This window comes from Terrapene carolina, unplaced genomic scaffold (genome assembly GCF_002925995.2).
Source record: "Terrapene carolina triunguis isolate 2854851 unplaced genomic scaffold, T_m_triunguis-2.0 Scaffold130, whole genome shotgun sequence".
Taxonomy (NCBI): Eukaryota; Metazoa; Chordata; order Testudines; family Emydidae; genus Terrapene; species Terrapene triunguis.
In genome coordinates this window covers 6,014,179-6,027,384 of record NW_020664481.1, presented here as the reverse complement: position 1 = coordinate 6,027,384, position 13,206 = coordinate 6,014,179, and the positions used below count along the sequence as shown (strand labels likewise).

The 13,206-nt window shown below is 47.6% G+C and overlaps 1 protein-coding gene across 3 annotated transcripts in view; it reads left to right on the top strand.

Moving 5' to 3' along the window:
* The window catches only part of COL20A1 (collagen type XX alpha 1 chain), a 99,385-nt gene that overhangs the window by 40,410 nt on the left and 45,769 nt on the right, over nt 1-13,206 (top strand). For all 3 annotated transcript variants that reach the window (XM_026652796.2, XM_026652797.2, XM_024219197.3), the window contains exons 18-19: nt 3,897-4,039; nt 5,872-6,004. In XM_026652796.2, the coding sequence (XP_026508581.1) occupies nt 3,897-4,039; nt 5,872-6,004 (276 nt within the window). The remainder of the gene's footprint in view (nt 1-3,896; nt 4,040-5,871; nt 6,005-13,206) is intronic.

Here is a 13,206-nt window from a genome sequence, read left to right as displayed (position 1 = left end):
TACCGGAATTTCCAAATGCTTGGTAGCCTTGAAATTAACTTTTGTAGCCATTGGAAGTTGGACAGTAACCATCTGAATGATACATAGATTTGAGAAAACAACACCTAACTGTGATCCTCCATTGGGAGCATTTGCCCTCAGTAAAGTCTGTTGGTCAAATCCTGCTTTTATTTATAGATGCAATGACTTGGAGACAGAAGGGACCATTCTGGCCAGCTCTTCTGGCCTTCTGCATAGCAGAGGACACAGAATTTCACCCTGTAATTCCTGCTCCGAGCCCACTGGTTTGGATTTGATCTAGACCAGCTCATTTAGAAAGATAGTCTTTAAGTTAGCTCTGCTTGAATAACAGAAAAGTTAGGGGAGAAAAAAATCATTTGGGGTCAAGCAAAAATGTTCTGTTCAACCCAAAACAAAACATTTCATTTTGGGCAGGAGGGATAGCTCAGTTGTTTGAGCATTGGCCTGCTAAACCCAGGGTTGAGAGTTCAATCCTTGAGGGGGCCATTTAGGGAATTGGGGTAAAAAACTGTCTGGGGATTGGTCCTGCTTTGAGCAGTGGGTGGGACTAGTTGACCTCCTGAGGTCCTTTCCAACCCTGATATTCTATGATTTACATTTCAAACTTTTAACATTTTTGATTTTTTTTTTTCAAATAAAAATGAAGGAAATTTCTAAACAAAAAGCTGTTTTGAACTGAAAAATTGAAACATTTAGAAAATATTGAAACATGTTTCAGCTTTTTCAGAATATTTTGTGAGGGGTGGGGTTGACATGAACAATCTGGTGAAAGTGACAGGGATTTGTTAAATGTTTTTGGTGTCCCCCAATTTGCATCTTTTGTTGAAAAAAGGTTCAGACACACAATTTCATCCAGCTGTATTTTGAAGCCCGTTGAATTCAGTGGAGTTACTCTAGGGTTTATGTGGGTGCAGTTGGGAACAGAATATGTCCCTGTGTCTGAGGGTACGTTTACTGTGGAGCTGGAGGTGTAATTTCTGACTGGGGTAGATGTACAGGTGCTAGTTTTGATTGAGCCAGCATGTTAAAAATAGATGTGTAGCCACGGGTGGTGGGAATAGCTAGCCACCCGTGTGAATACGTAGGGTCCTGGGCAGGATTGTACTAGGGCAGCTAGCCCGTCCCTCTCCTTGTGCTGCCGTGGGTACGTGTCTATTTTTAGCATTGGTAGGTGAGAGCGAGCACTCGTATGTCTACCCAAGCTGGAAATGACACCTCCAGTGTCGACGTACCTCTCTTTCATCCAGGATGAACTCCTCTGGGATGGCCCCTCAAGGAGAACTGGTTAGAGGCGCGGGCTGACAGCTCTTGAAGAAGCCTGGAGAATGATGGTGTTTGTGTCTGTCAATCTCTCCTGAGGATTATGTAATCAGCAGAAACTATTAATTTTCCTTTCGCAAAGGCGAGCCAGTACTTGATGCTGGTTTGTTACGATGGGCAAGCCCTTGGAAGTCTCCTGTTTGCAGTAGCAGAGTCCTCATCCATTTACGTACGCCTCCAACTCCCGGCCGCTCGTTACCCTGCTGGGCCTCGCCAGCACTGCCGGAACGGTGTGCAGCTCTGTGCGGTGGGCAGGCAGTCCTCTGCTGTTTCCCGAGCTCTGTTAAGTAGTCAGGGCAGTCAGGGGACTGCTAATGGGATGGAGCCTTTGACCTCCAGGTCACTGCAGAGCTTTGTAACAGCTCCAGAAAGATTTGGCACAGGCTCCCAGCAGCACTTTTTCCTCCTCCCTCTTCCCTGATGGTGGGAAGGGGACCATTGAGAGCTGCATTAAGTTCCATAGAGGGTGGCGCCTTATTTGTATAGGAAAACTCTGCAAGTGAAGCAGATAAATACAGTCGTCCCTTTTCTGCTGGGGAAATAATAACACCGGAATTAATAAATAACTCTGTCATTCAAAGGGTGTGTGTCTTCTCCCTCCTTTGGTCCCCACCTCTTCCATCCCAAACAGTTCTTTCTCATGTTATCCCTCTGCCTTTCAATCATTTTCTATCTCCTTTAGTTGATTACTCTTGTCTTTCCCTTTCTCTGACCCTTTTTTCCTCTGTATGCTCTGTTCCCTTTCCCTCCATCCCATTCCCCCCTCCACCTGGGGGTCTCTCCCTCAGTCACTTTCCTGGTTCCTCCCATATACATTTCATTTTGTCCCTCCCTAAATCATTGACCTGCCTCCTCCAGCACTTTCCACCTGTTTCTGATTCCAGTTCTCACACCATCACTAGCTGCTTTATCCTGTGTTTTTGCTGCGTATGTGAGAGCCTGGAAGCTTTTAGCTGGTCTACTACTCCTTCCCTCAAGTGGATGCGACTCCCTGTTTCCCAATTACCAGAGTGGGACAGCAAATTGAAAAAGGCCATTGAAAATATTTGTAAAGGAAAGTTGAAATGCAGAATAAGTCTCACCATTTTAGGGGAAAAACAGACACATAGAAGCCTGCCTTAATTCTTATTATACAGTACCCAATGGATCACAGCTAGGTCTGGGTAAATCATTTGCAAGAATTAAGTTATTCAGATAATTCCTCCCGCTTTCCCATTTGTGAATCATCCGCAAACAGACGGTGACATTCTGACATTCCAGCAGTCAGCCCCTCTGCCCCTTTCCCAGGTTCTTGCAGGCTTTGGTAGCCACAGCTTTGGGACTGGGAAGGAATATTTTCCCATATCACAGGTGTGGCTGAGGCTGGTGGGTTTTTTCGCTTTCCTCGCTGTGAAACCTAGGGGTTGGGTTTTGGGCAACGGGAGGGCTGAAATTCTCCCCTTCCCAGAGGGCACAGCTGGGAGCTATGGGAGAGTCGTTTAGTTATTGCAACTTCTGGCAGGGGCCCAGTGCTGGAACTTGCTGATTTAGGCTCCAGATCTAAAGAGGTAACACAGTGGGCATCCCAAGAGCATCATCTTATGAGATGGGGGCATCATGTCTAACCCCCTAGGGACACTGGACACTAGACCAGGGGGACCACCCCACCAATGCACTTTACGGCAGTGCTGGCTGGGAGGTCAAAGTCCTCTCTCGCTTCAACCCCTGAAAGGGGAAGGGATGTGGGTGGAGGCACGCAGGGAATCACTTAGTGTGATGACTGGCTACCCCCACGGTGGGAGCACCCCAAGAATTGGCAAAGGATCGAGGGGTTGTCAAGTGACTGCACTGAGCTGTCCCTCGACAGGAACCTTGGATGTAATTTGACTAATAAACTTGCAGCCTGGTTAAAACCCTTCCCACGTGTCCTTGCTGCCTCTCCTGCAGTGAGCACACCAAACTGGGTGGGTACCTGTGCATTCAGGCTTAAAATGTGCATGTGTTAGAATATTCGCAGAGAGCGAACCCAATGGAGGGGGTGTAAAAGCCATCAGGGCAAAACTCAAACAAACCTTTGCAGGATTTGTGTGTGCGTCCAGCTGTATTATTTATATGCCGAGATGGGTCTGCTGCATTGTATCTTGTCTATACCGTGCCTCGCCCAAGCTGCCGCTGGGAGTCCTGTGAACTCTTAGAAGCGCTAAAGTTTAAACAAATTCATCCAAAATTATAAAAGTAAGGAAGACCCCCGAAAAGACACTCTTGCCTCTCCGGGAGTTTAGCACATGGCATAATACTAACCTCTTTGTCCTTGAAAGCCACTCCCGGCATCTTCCCGCTCCCAGCGCCAGCACTGCCCATGTCCTCTCGCAAATACAATAATCATCTGTAATTAGTGTTTACAAATATTTTATTCATATCCCTCATGATGAGCTGTTGTCATTTGGGGTCTGAAGAAGCGAATGGCAGGCTAGTGAGAGACAGCTGCCGGTGGATACTTTTCTCCCTGACCATCTGCTCTGTACCTTGACTCTGTACAACCAGCTCCCGACGCTTGTTTTCTTGGTGTCTTTCAGTAAAGGTTCCACCACCAAGTGACCTGAAGGTGGCTGAGCTCTCAGGAAACAATGTCCAGTTGCAATGGGAAGCAGCCGCTGCCTCTGATGTCCTGGTTTATCAGATTAAATGGAATGCAAGTGGAGAAGAGAGCTCCCAGGAGGTAGGGTACAATATAGGCCTGGGGAGAATGAGGTGGTGTCCTGGATTTACAGGATCTATGCTATGCCCTGGCCTTTAAGCAGTCCTGTGGGAAGATCCCTTCAGTGTGCCAGTCCTCCAAGGGGTCACACTCTGCTACAAGGGTAGACCATGGGGCCTCAATGCCTCCTAGGGTGCTCCTGAGGCTCCAGCACTCCTGTTTCTCATTGTGAGCTCTGCCTATTGTGGCAGACTCCTGCTCAGACTTTTACTCTCTTCGGGGGTCAGTGCAGTTCAGCAAGTATCTGCAGTGACTCCATGCACCTTTTCAAAACAGAGAAGCGTTTATTAGTCAGCTGGAATATAGCATCAGGGAAGGGCTTAGGTTAGCATAAATAAGGCAAGGTTAAGACATAGTCCATACTGGGGAAAGCCAGGGCTCCCATGAGTCATGCTGCTTTGGGGACCATCCTCATTTCCTTCCCCTGTCACCTCCGCCCATTGTCCACCTGCTGCAAAGTCATGCTGCGGTCACATGTTCAGCCCGCCGGGAGCTCCCATTGATAAGTGCCAGTAGTTAGCTCTTTGGGGTTCCCATTGTCTCTTTAGGAGCTTCCATTGATATAGGTTGGTTCCAGCCAGTCCTTAATGACCCATTCATAGCCTCCCAGAAGCTACATGACGAAACACCTCATGTCTCCTGCTTTGTCCCGGTGCAGCATTTTAACCTTTCTACGCCCACTGGGTGGTAGGTACAGAGTCATACAGGTAGTTCATAAAAATATTACAGACAATTCCCACTTCCATCACAGACGGTGTGTTGCCTGTTTAAGGGCTGCTGGGCATGTATATATTACATGCCCTGCCAACGGCTACATGGATACTAACATGTGGTCTACAAAGTGTAGTCCTGAGTGAGGAAGTGACTGCAGACATGTGCAAGGTAACTGGAGCTTCTTGAATGAGCATCCTAAGACTTGGTATTAAAGTAACTATTAACTGTCATCAGCATATCCAGACTGCCTGGGCATCTACAGAACCCTAACTAGGGCCAAATTTTGCCCTAGTTCATCTACACTTATGAAAGCTATGAGGGTAGGATTTGGCCCCAAAGTCCTGTGCCAGCATGTAGGTACCCCCTATCTTCTCCACACGCAAAATGATGGGTCAGATCCTCAGCTGGTGTGAATTACCATTGCTCCATTGACTTCAATGAAATTACATCAGTGCGCAGTACCTCAGGACGGGTGTGTGTTTGTGTGTGTGTGAGAGAGAGAATGAGAGAGATCCGTAAACAAAACTACTTCCTCTTCTCTCCTCACCACCGGCTTAAACCTCAGGAGATTTTGAGCTCCTACTGTGCAATGTTCATTTAAAGTAAAAATAGGGGCTGGAGGGGGGATGGGGTAGAGTTTTGAAGACCTCTAATTCCTCAGGCGTGGCCACACAACTTTTCACAAAGCATCCTGCAGGTTCCAGAAGCAGCATCACAAAGCTGGTAACTGGAGTCAGGAGACAGTTGGGAGAGCTTCTACTTAACCCCCCCTTCTGTTTACTGGTCAACAACTTAACTGTGGCTGGGCTTTTGCAAGGACATCAGAAACATAGGTCCTGATGATAGTCACCCTGGTTGGACCATCATTTCTTTATAACTCTGCAAATACTGGGTGTCCTTATGCGAAGAGCATTCAGATCATTCTATCTGAGGTGATCAGTCCTTTTGTAGGAAGAGACATGTTAGAGAACAGTGCCTCTTGTTATGAAAGGATTTGATACTTTAAGATGCCATACTCAACCAGGTAGTTGCAGCTGCCTGGGAACTCTACTTACATTCATTTCTCCTCCATGCTACAGCTGTCTGTTGCTGGGAACCTGGCTGTTGCCAGCTTACCAGGATTGAAAAAGAACACAGAATACCAGATATCGATCTGGGCATATTACAAGGATGGAGCTCGAAGCGACACTGTCTCTATTCTGCACAGAACCAGTAAGTGACCACCGTGAAATCTCTAGGTCTTCAGGGAAGGGAAGTCTCCGAACGAGTCACAGACCAATAACTCAGCTTTGAACAACAGGACGGCCCAGGCCTAAATGTCTAAAAGTGACTTGGGAGGCAAGGTGTGTGAGGTATTATCTTTTATTGGACCAACTAAGTGATTGGTGATTTTGGGTGACCAACCCGAGAGACCTTATAGGGTCTTGAGCACCTCCCCTCTGAAAGCCAGTCCTCTATGAAGATGTTTCAGGTGGATTAGCCAGAAATGGAGGCAGCCAATATCACTAATTGCCCTGGGGAATTTAGGTCCTAGTGAATGTATCTTTGTATAGATATTTTTAGAGGGGACAGGCAGGGTGCATGTGAAGACTTATAATATCAGTTACAGGCATGTGCTCCCCTTTCCCCCCATAAAAGCTGTGAAATGGCACCTTGGTCCTGCCCTGGAGTGATTTTTGCTTTGGTACTCTAGGGGTGAAACCCTGGCTCCATTAAAGTCAATAACAAAACTCCCTTTGCTGTCAATGGAGGCAGGATTGTCCCCTAGAACTTCTTTTGGTGACTGCTGGCCTCTGCATCTCTGATACCTCTTGGTGAATTGATGGAAGGCTAAAATGATCCGCTTTTAGGAAGTATTTTGAGCAGTGAAGAAATATATTATAACAACATGTAAAATGGCCTTCTTATTAGACACAGCTGTAGAGGAACCCACTGAGTGACTGTTCCTTGGTGATCAGGGCTCTGTCTTTTAAAAGCCTCATGGAAAAATCATCACCTGGGACATCTGTCTCAACATAGTCTTCCCTGTACATCCGTAGGAGTGCCCTTTAGCTGGGTGTGCATTGTATGTTCCAGGAAAGTACCACTGCATATGAAGTCGACATGTGTTTCTTAACTTCAAGTGACTTGTATTGGGTGAGTCCCTAGTGCCGCAGACAGTGTGCTGGATGGCTGATGCGTTATAGATTTGCAGTCTGCTCAAGAAAGCAGGCTGGTGTTATAAGCCAATAGTTTTTGGTACCCTTGAAATGTAGTTTCCTTTTTCCCCATAAGAGGTGTGATAGACCCAGGCCAGTTGGGTACAGCAGAAGGCAGATATACTGGCCACTGGATTAACAGTTTTCTGTTCCCTGACTGACCAGAGCAGAGGCTGCTCCAGGCTAATGAGAACACCTGACTCCAATTAACCTGCAAAGAGTCAGGTGAGGGCATTAAGCTAATGTGACCACCTGACTCTAATTAAGGCCCCGCTGATACTATAAAAAGGGCTCACTCCAGTCAGGCAGAGGGGAGCCAGAGGAGAGGAAGTGTGGCTGAAGGGCCGGTTAACGAAGACACCCTCAAGTTATTGATAAGGGAGCCCTAAGGTAAGGGTGAAGAAGGGAGAAGCAGGAGAGCTGTGGGGAAACGGCCCAGGGAAATGTAGCAACTCTGGCAGTGAAAGGTTGGCTGCCAACAGCTGCTACCATTAGGGTCCCTGGGCCGGAACCCGGAGTAGAGGGCGGGCCCGGGTTCCCCCCCAACCCACCACTACAGGAACACCTCCTGGGAGGGGAAGTCAGGCCCCTGTCAGGACAGGAGGCTAAACTGTTCTAAAACAAGCCCTAGGGACAACAGAGACTGTGGGAGTTCTCTCACCAACCTTCTTGCTGGCTTATGATGAAAACGGCTCAGTAGACTGTAACCCCGGCCCTAGAGAGAGAAGGGCTACGTGGAGGGTCACAGAGAGCCACTGAGGCTAGCATATACCGCCTAAAGCGCAGGACCCGCGGGGACAAGGTCAGAGCTCTGCCACAGAGGATATAGGATATATTGGAGTGGATTGCACGGACTTTCTGTAGGCTATTTAATTCGCTGTCTAGATGTTGCCTGATGAACGTTACTTGTTTATAACATACTGTCTATTAAGGAAGGCGAGGAATCATTTGGGGTCCTAATTGCTGAGTCATTCTTCATTGGGGGCACTTCCAAAAATGAGAGTGAGCCTTGCAGTCGGACTCTGCTCTAAGGGAAAGTCTGAATCTTGCTTGGTGCCGACAGAATGAAGTTAAAAAGTGGCCTTCCCAAAGGTCCTCTTAATGAATACCCCCTGTCTAATGGCTTTGTGGCCAGTGAATGGAACACGAGTCATTTAATATCTGTGATCTGCTCCTTCTCCTCTTAGCTCCCAACAGTCTTTGCAGAATAAACTCGTTCTGTCTGGTTTTGTGTTTTCTGAGTTGGTGAAGCTCAGAGTAAATGGCCAACTTGGAATCCAAAGCCCTGCTTTGATTAATAATGAATAATAATAATGTATCCTTGCATAAAGCTACCTCAGGCGAGCCTCCAAGTGCTGTGCAGCACCAAGGTGAATTGATGCAACAGACTCACTGTGCATCATAGTATTGTACAGGACAGAGGGATAACTGCAGCTATTTAGAGGCTTCAGTAAACAAACAGGTAGGTTTCAAGATGTGAATTCCACAATGTCAAACCTGAGCGGTGATCTCAGACCAGATCCACAACACACAACCCACTGCAAAGCTTGTTTGTGTCGTGCTTGGCATACTCAGAAGACAGGCCAAGGACAGAACTGACCCTAAGGTGTATATTTCCCATTCTTGGCTAGTGCTGGAATAAGTCTGAGAGACATTGGTGGGACAATGAAGGGGGTGCGGCTTGCACTCCTGCTGCCCATTACATATCTTTCCAATGAGTGAATAGGGGATTTTGTGTGTCATGGATATCAATCTTTCACCGCCACTTAATTCGTGCAAAGGGCCAGATGCTCAACAAATTAGGCCAGCAGTTACACAGCCAGAGCGCATGCTTAATTTACATGTGCAATTACCCAGTTTGCACATGCAATCAAAATAAGTGCGTATGTAAACTGGGACTGGATTTTGCGTGCACAACTGGATGCCTAACGTGTTTGAAAATCTGTCTCTCAATTTAAAGGAGAAAATGCCAGTGAGGAAAAGTGAAGTAAGAGGAGGAGGTGGTTTCAAAGAGAGAGTGCAGCTCCCGGGTAGCCCCGAGAAGGCTTGTGGTCCCAATAGCTTGAAAAAGGCTAAGATGGCCGGTGTCCTGGTAGAGAGGGGAGGGACTGGCAAGGTTCTGGGAAAGACTCACTCTCTCTCTTTTGTGGCCAAGTTCAAATGAGCTTCCTTGAAAAAATCATTCAGCTTAATTGTATGATTCCTCCTCAGTCCCCACTCTGACGTGCTTCTTCAAACCAAGGTTTGCGGGATGAAATACCAATGATGTGTCAAAAATCTTCCAAGCCCTCCTCCAAGTGGAAGGCTTTTGTTGCATCGTAGCCAGCAGGTGCATGCATGCTGTGAGAAGAGAGAGCCTGGGTGCAGAGCGGGGTGTATATGTGGGATGAAAAGTGACTCATGCTCTTTTTGTTGTTTTTTCTCATCCCTCCATATAGGAAGAGGCTAAACCAGTAAGTTCTTTTAAAAAAAAAAATGTTGTGCAGCATCTTGCAAGAAATACAGCAACCTCAGGGCAGCCACTGAAGTGAGTCTCTTGCCCTAGAAGCCTGAGGCTATGTAGGAAGCGTGAGGAACACAAGCGCCTCTCTTTCTCTGTTCTCCCCAGGAGAATATGGCCTCCTTGAAGGTTAAGAGAAAAATGACTGCCTTTGTGTACTGGCTTTGCAATGTGGAACTAAATACCCCCCTTGGTGCTGAGGTGAGCACAGCGAGTTCATTTTAATCAGGACTATTTCCCTGCTCAATCCACATACAAAACTCTGTGCAGGTAGATTGTACTCAATGGACGTTGCAGGACATCTCTCTCTTGCAGACAACAGGCCCTGTCACAAAAATCCATCGCTCGGCAGGACAGTGTGTGCTGCCTTACAAAGGGACGGTTTAGAAACAACATAGGTGTTGTAACCACCTGTTCTCTCTCGTGTTACACTTAGATTTTAGGGTCTTTGCAGCAGGGACTGTCTTTTCATTATCATTATCTAGTTCAGTGGGCCCTGATCCTTGATTGGGACCTCTAGGTGCTACCACAATGCAAGTAATTATTATTAATAGCAACACAAAAGCGCATATGAACAACCCTTTGTGCACAGTAATGGGATATCATGTAACATTGCATATCTTTTTGGGACCTATCGGAGTCTTTAATATCTGTGCCATAGACCTAATGATCTTCCTGTTTGCTCCCTTTCAAGGATTTGTAAGGCAGCTGCCATCCTTCTGCCTGAGAAGGATGGGATGGGACTCCCTTTAAAACCCACCAAGACTGTTCTTTCAAAAGCTTGGATGAGTGAAGTGAGGCATCCAGCCCCCTTTCCCTGGAGCGAAGTACTACTCCTCCACCTGAGGTTGCCACCAATCTGCTTGTCCTGAAGGACAAAATGATCAGAGTCGGACGCCCCACATGTCAATGCCTGTGTTTGAAACTACAGCAATGTGCGGTAATGCTGGGTGAGCATGAGATGATACTTCATCAGCACATTGGGACCTGGCATTCTTGTCCAGCATGGTGATTCCAAGCCCCAACCTCTTAGGAATAGGGTGTGAGGTGACATTTAAAGGAATGCCTGGGAACAAACATAGGACTCCAACTGTACAGCGAGCCTGGTTTTCCCAGTCCTAGGATTTTCCTACTCCTGACCTGGGAGTAGAACACGCGTTGGTCTGTCACCCTCTGGAGCTAACATCCACAGTGGCAAAGTCCTTAAACTTGGGCAAGCTGATGCTTAGTTTAGTAAATAAGTTTAATGAAATTAATGGCGAGGAGCGGAAATGCTGGGAAGAATCCAGAATACTGAGCCATGAGGGCAAGAGAAACTCAGCTGCATCGTGTGTGCGATAATGATGGATAAGGCTCCGAAGGGACATGTGAAATGGGCAGCAGTGCAGCTTAGCAGAGAGCTCCGGAGCTTCACTCTGATTTGAGGACATGTACATTATACCAATTAGACTGAGGAGTCCGAAGGCTGAAAACCCTCCTGTGAAGGAAGCGTGGAAAAGGTTTAAGGGGCAGCACGTGAGGCTGGCACAGATGGCACTCTCCATGTCAGAGCAACTCACTTCCTCCTGGGCAGCCTAGAAATTTGACCTTTCCCCTGTCTGTCAGATCCGTGCTGTCAGATTCTGCAGGGCCCCGGGAGCTTTCCAAGTAATTCCGACTTTGAAGTTTTCCGCTAACTTACTCTATCTTGTTAGCTTGGGTTATCTTAAAATAACGACAGGGAAACAGTGAATTGGAGGCACATCTTAGCTGAATGAAATGGTTGGTACAGGCAGCAAAGCTGTGAGAGGCGCTGGGTGCTATGAAGCAGGCTGGGGGCGGTCTTGCCTAATGGTCAGGGTGGGAGGCTGGCCTTGTGGTCGGTGTGGAGGTGACGGGGCCTAGTGGCCAGAGGCCAAATCAGGAGCCAAGTTACCAAGAGAGCGAGCTGGAGCCAAGCGCTGGGAATCAGGAGCAAAGGGTCAGACCCAGAGAATCAGCCAGAGCAGGGGCTGGCACCAGGAGCAGAAACCAGGAACGGTGAGTCAACGGGAAGAAGCCAGGAACGAGGAGTTAGGAGCAGAACCAGAAACCCAGCAGCCGGCGTGGAATGCTATTGAGCAGCCAGGGACCCGGTGCTGTTACAGGGCTTCAGGATGTGCCTGCTGAAGTCTTCCGCCAGTCAGGAGGTCTGGTTCATCAATTAAACTCACCTGACGGCAGTGAACTGGGTCTGGGTTTGGCGGTGGGTCCCAGACACGGGGAGCACCCACAGAGCATGGAGTAGTACAGGATTGTTAAGTGATAGTGCTACTGGAGGGATATTCCCTCCCTCACTGGCCTTGCATACAGGGAGTATTTTCAGAAAGTCTCCTACCATCGATTAAGCACCAGCACCGTTGGTGGAAGTGCTAGTGTAGACAAGGCACTGGCATTTTTTTTACTACTGTGTCATCTAATCCCGCTCTGAGCAGGCCTGGATGATTTTGTGATGGGGAGTCTGGTGGGAACAGGTGTAATCTGGGCTCCGCTGAAACTCGCTTTCAACCTTAACTCTTTTTCCGAACACAGCTTTTTTTGTTTGTGACTCAAGAACCTGACCTGAGCCGAGGCAGACTGCTCCCCTCCTTCACCCCAGAACAAACACACTTCGGCCTGTCCTTGTTTACCTCACCTTGGGCTGCCACGCAGCAGTACCCTCAAGGCTCAGTCAATAGCTTTTGATTTGGTTTCACTAAAACAAAGCTTATTTGACCCAGGAAAGGGGAGAGAGAATCAATGAGAATGCAAAGCGAGCCGCAAAGCGAGCCACAAAGCTTCCTTCAAAGCACATTCTGAGGTGACCTCAGTCCTCGCTGGGTGGGCAGAAGGGCATATTTGTGTTATAGGTAAAGCTTGAGAAGAAAGGGCTCGTATCCTGGGTTCAGCTATGTCCTTACTTGTCCTTTGGGTTCATCTGCTACATTTTCGTCTCTCTCAGTTTACCTGGCTTCCCTCTTTCCTCCTTAGACTTTCCCTTCTTAGTGCCGGCCTCGTCCCCTCTTGGTTTTCAAGACCAGACTCTAACCGTTGGGCAAGAGACCATTTAGCAACAAACTCCTTTTCTGGGTGACTCCATAGTTCTCTCTCAAACCCTGTGATATGTTTGAACCATACGTCAAGCAGAAGTTGTTCATCCCTTTCGTGCAGTTGGCTTCCTCTGCCATTGTCTTAGGGTGTGTCTACATTGCGCTAAAAAACCCGCAGCACCAAGTCTCAGAGCCTAGGTCTATTGAGTTGGGCTCGCAGGCCTTGGGCTTTGGGGCTAAAAATTGCAGCATAGACAATTGGGCTTGGTCTGGACTCTAAGACCCTTACCACTGTAGGAGTCACATTCAGCTCAGGATATGCAATGGGAATCGCACCCAAACTTCCTATGAAACATCTTCAGAAGTCTGTGGGTGGGCCGATGAGAGTGAGCCAAGCAGTGTCACGCTCTGCAAGGCTGCTAATATTTTAGTAAGAAATTGAATTTAAGAACAAGAAGGGACAAATGGATGTTGCATTTACTGGACAATATCAACTTAGCAATGACATCAGAGTAAATTGGAGTGTCTGATCCACTCCTGACCATCTCTAAAGCCATTTCACAATGTGTCTTCTTTATATCTTGGGTCAGAGATACATGCCACCTTGGGTATCTGTGTGGCGCACACACACACACACACACACACACACACACACACACACACACACAC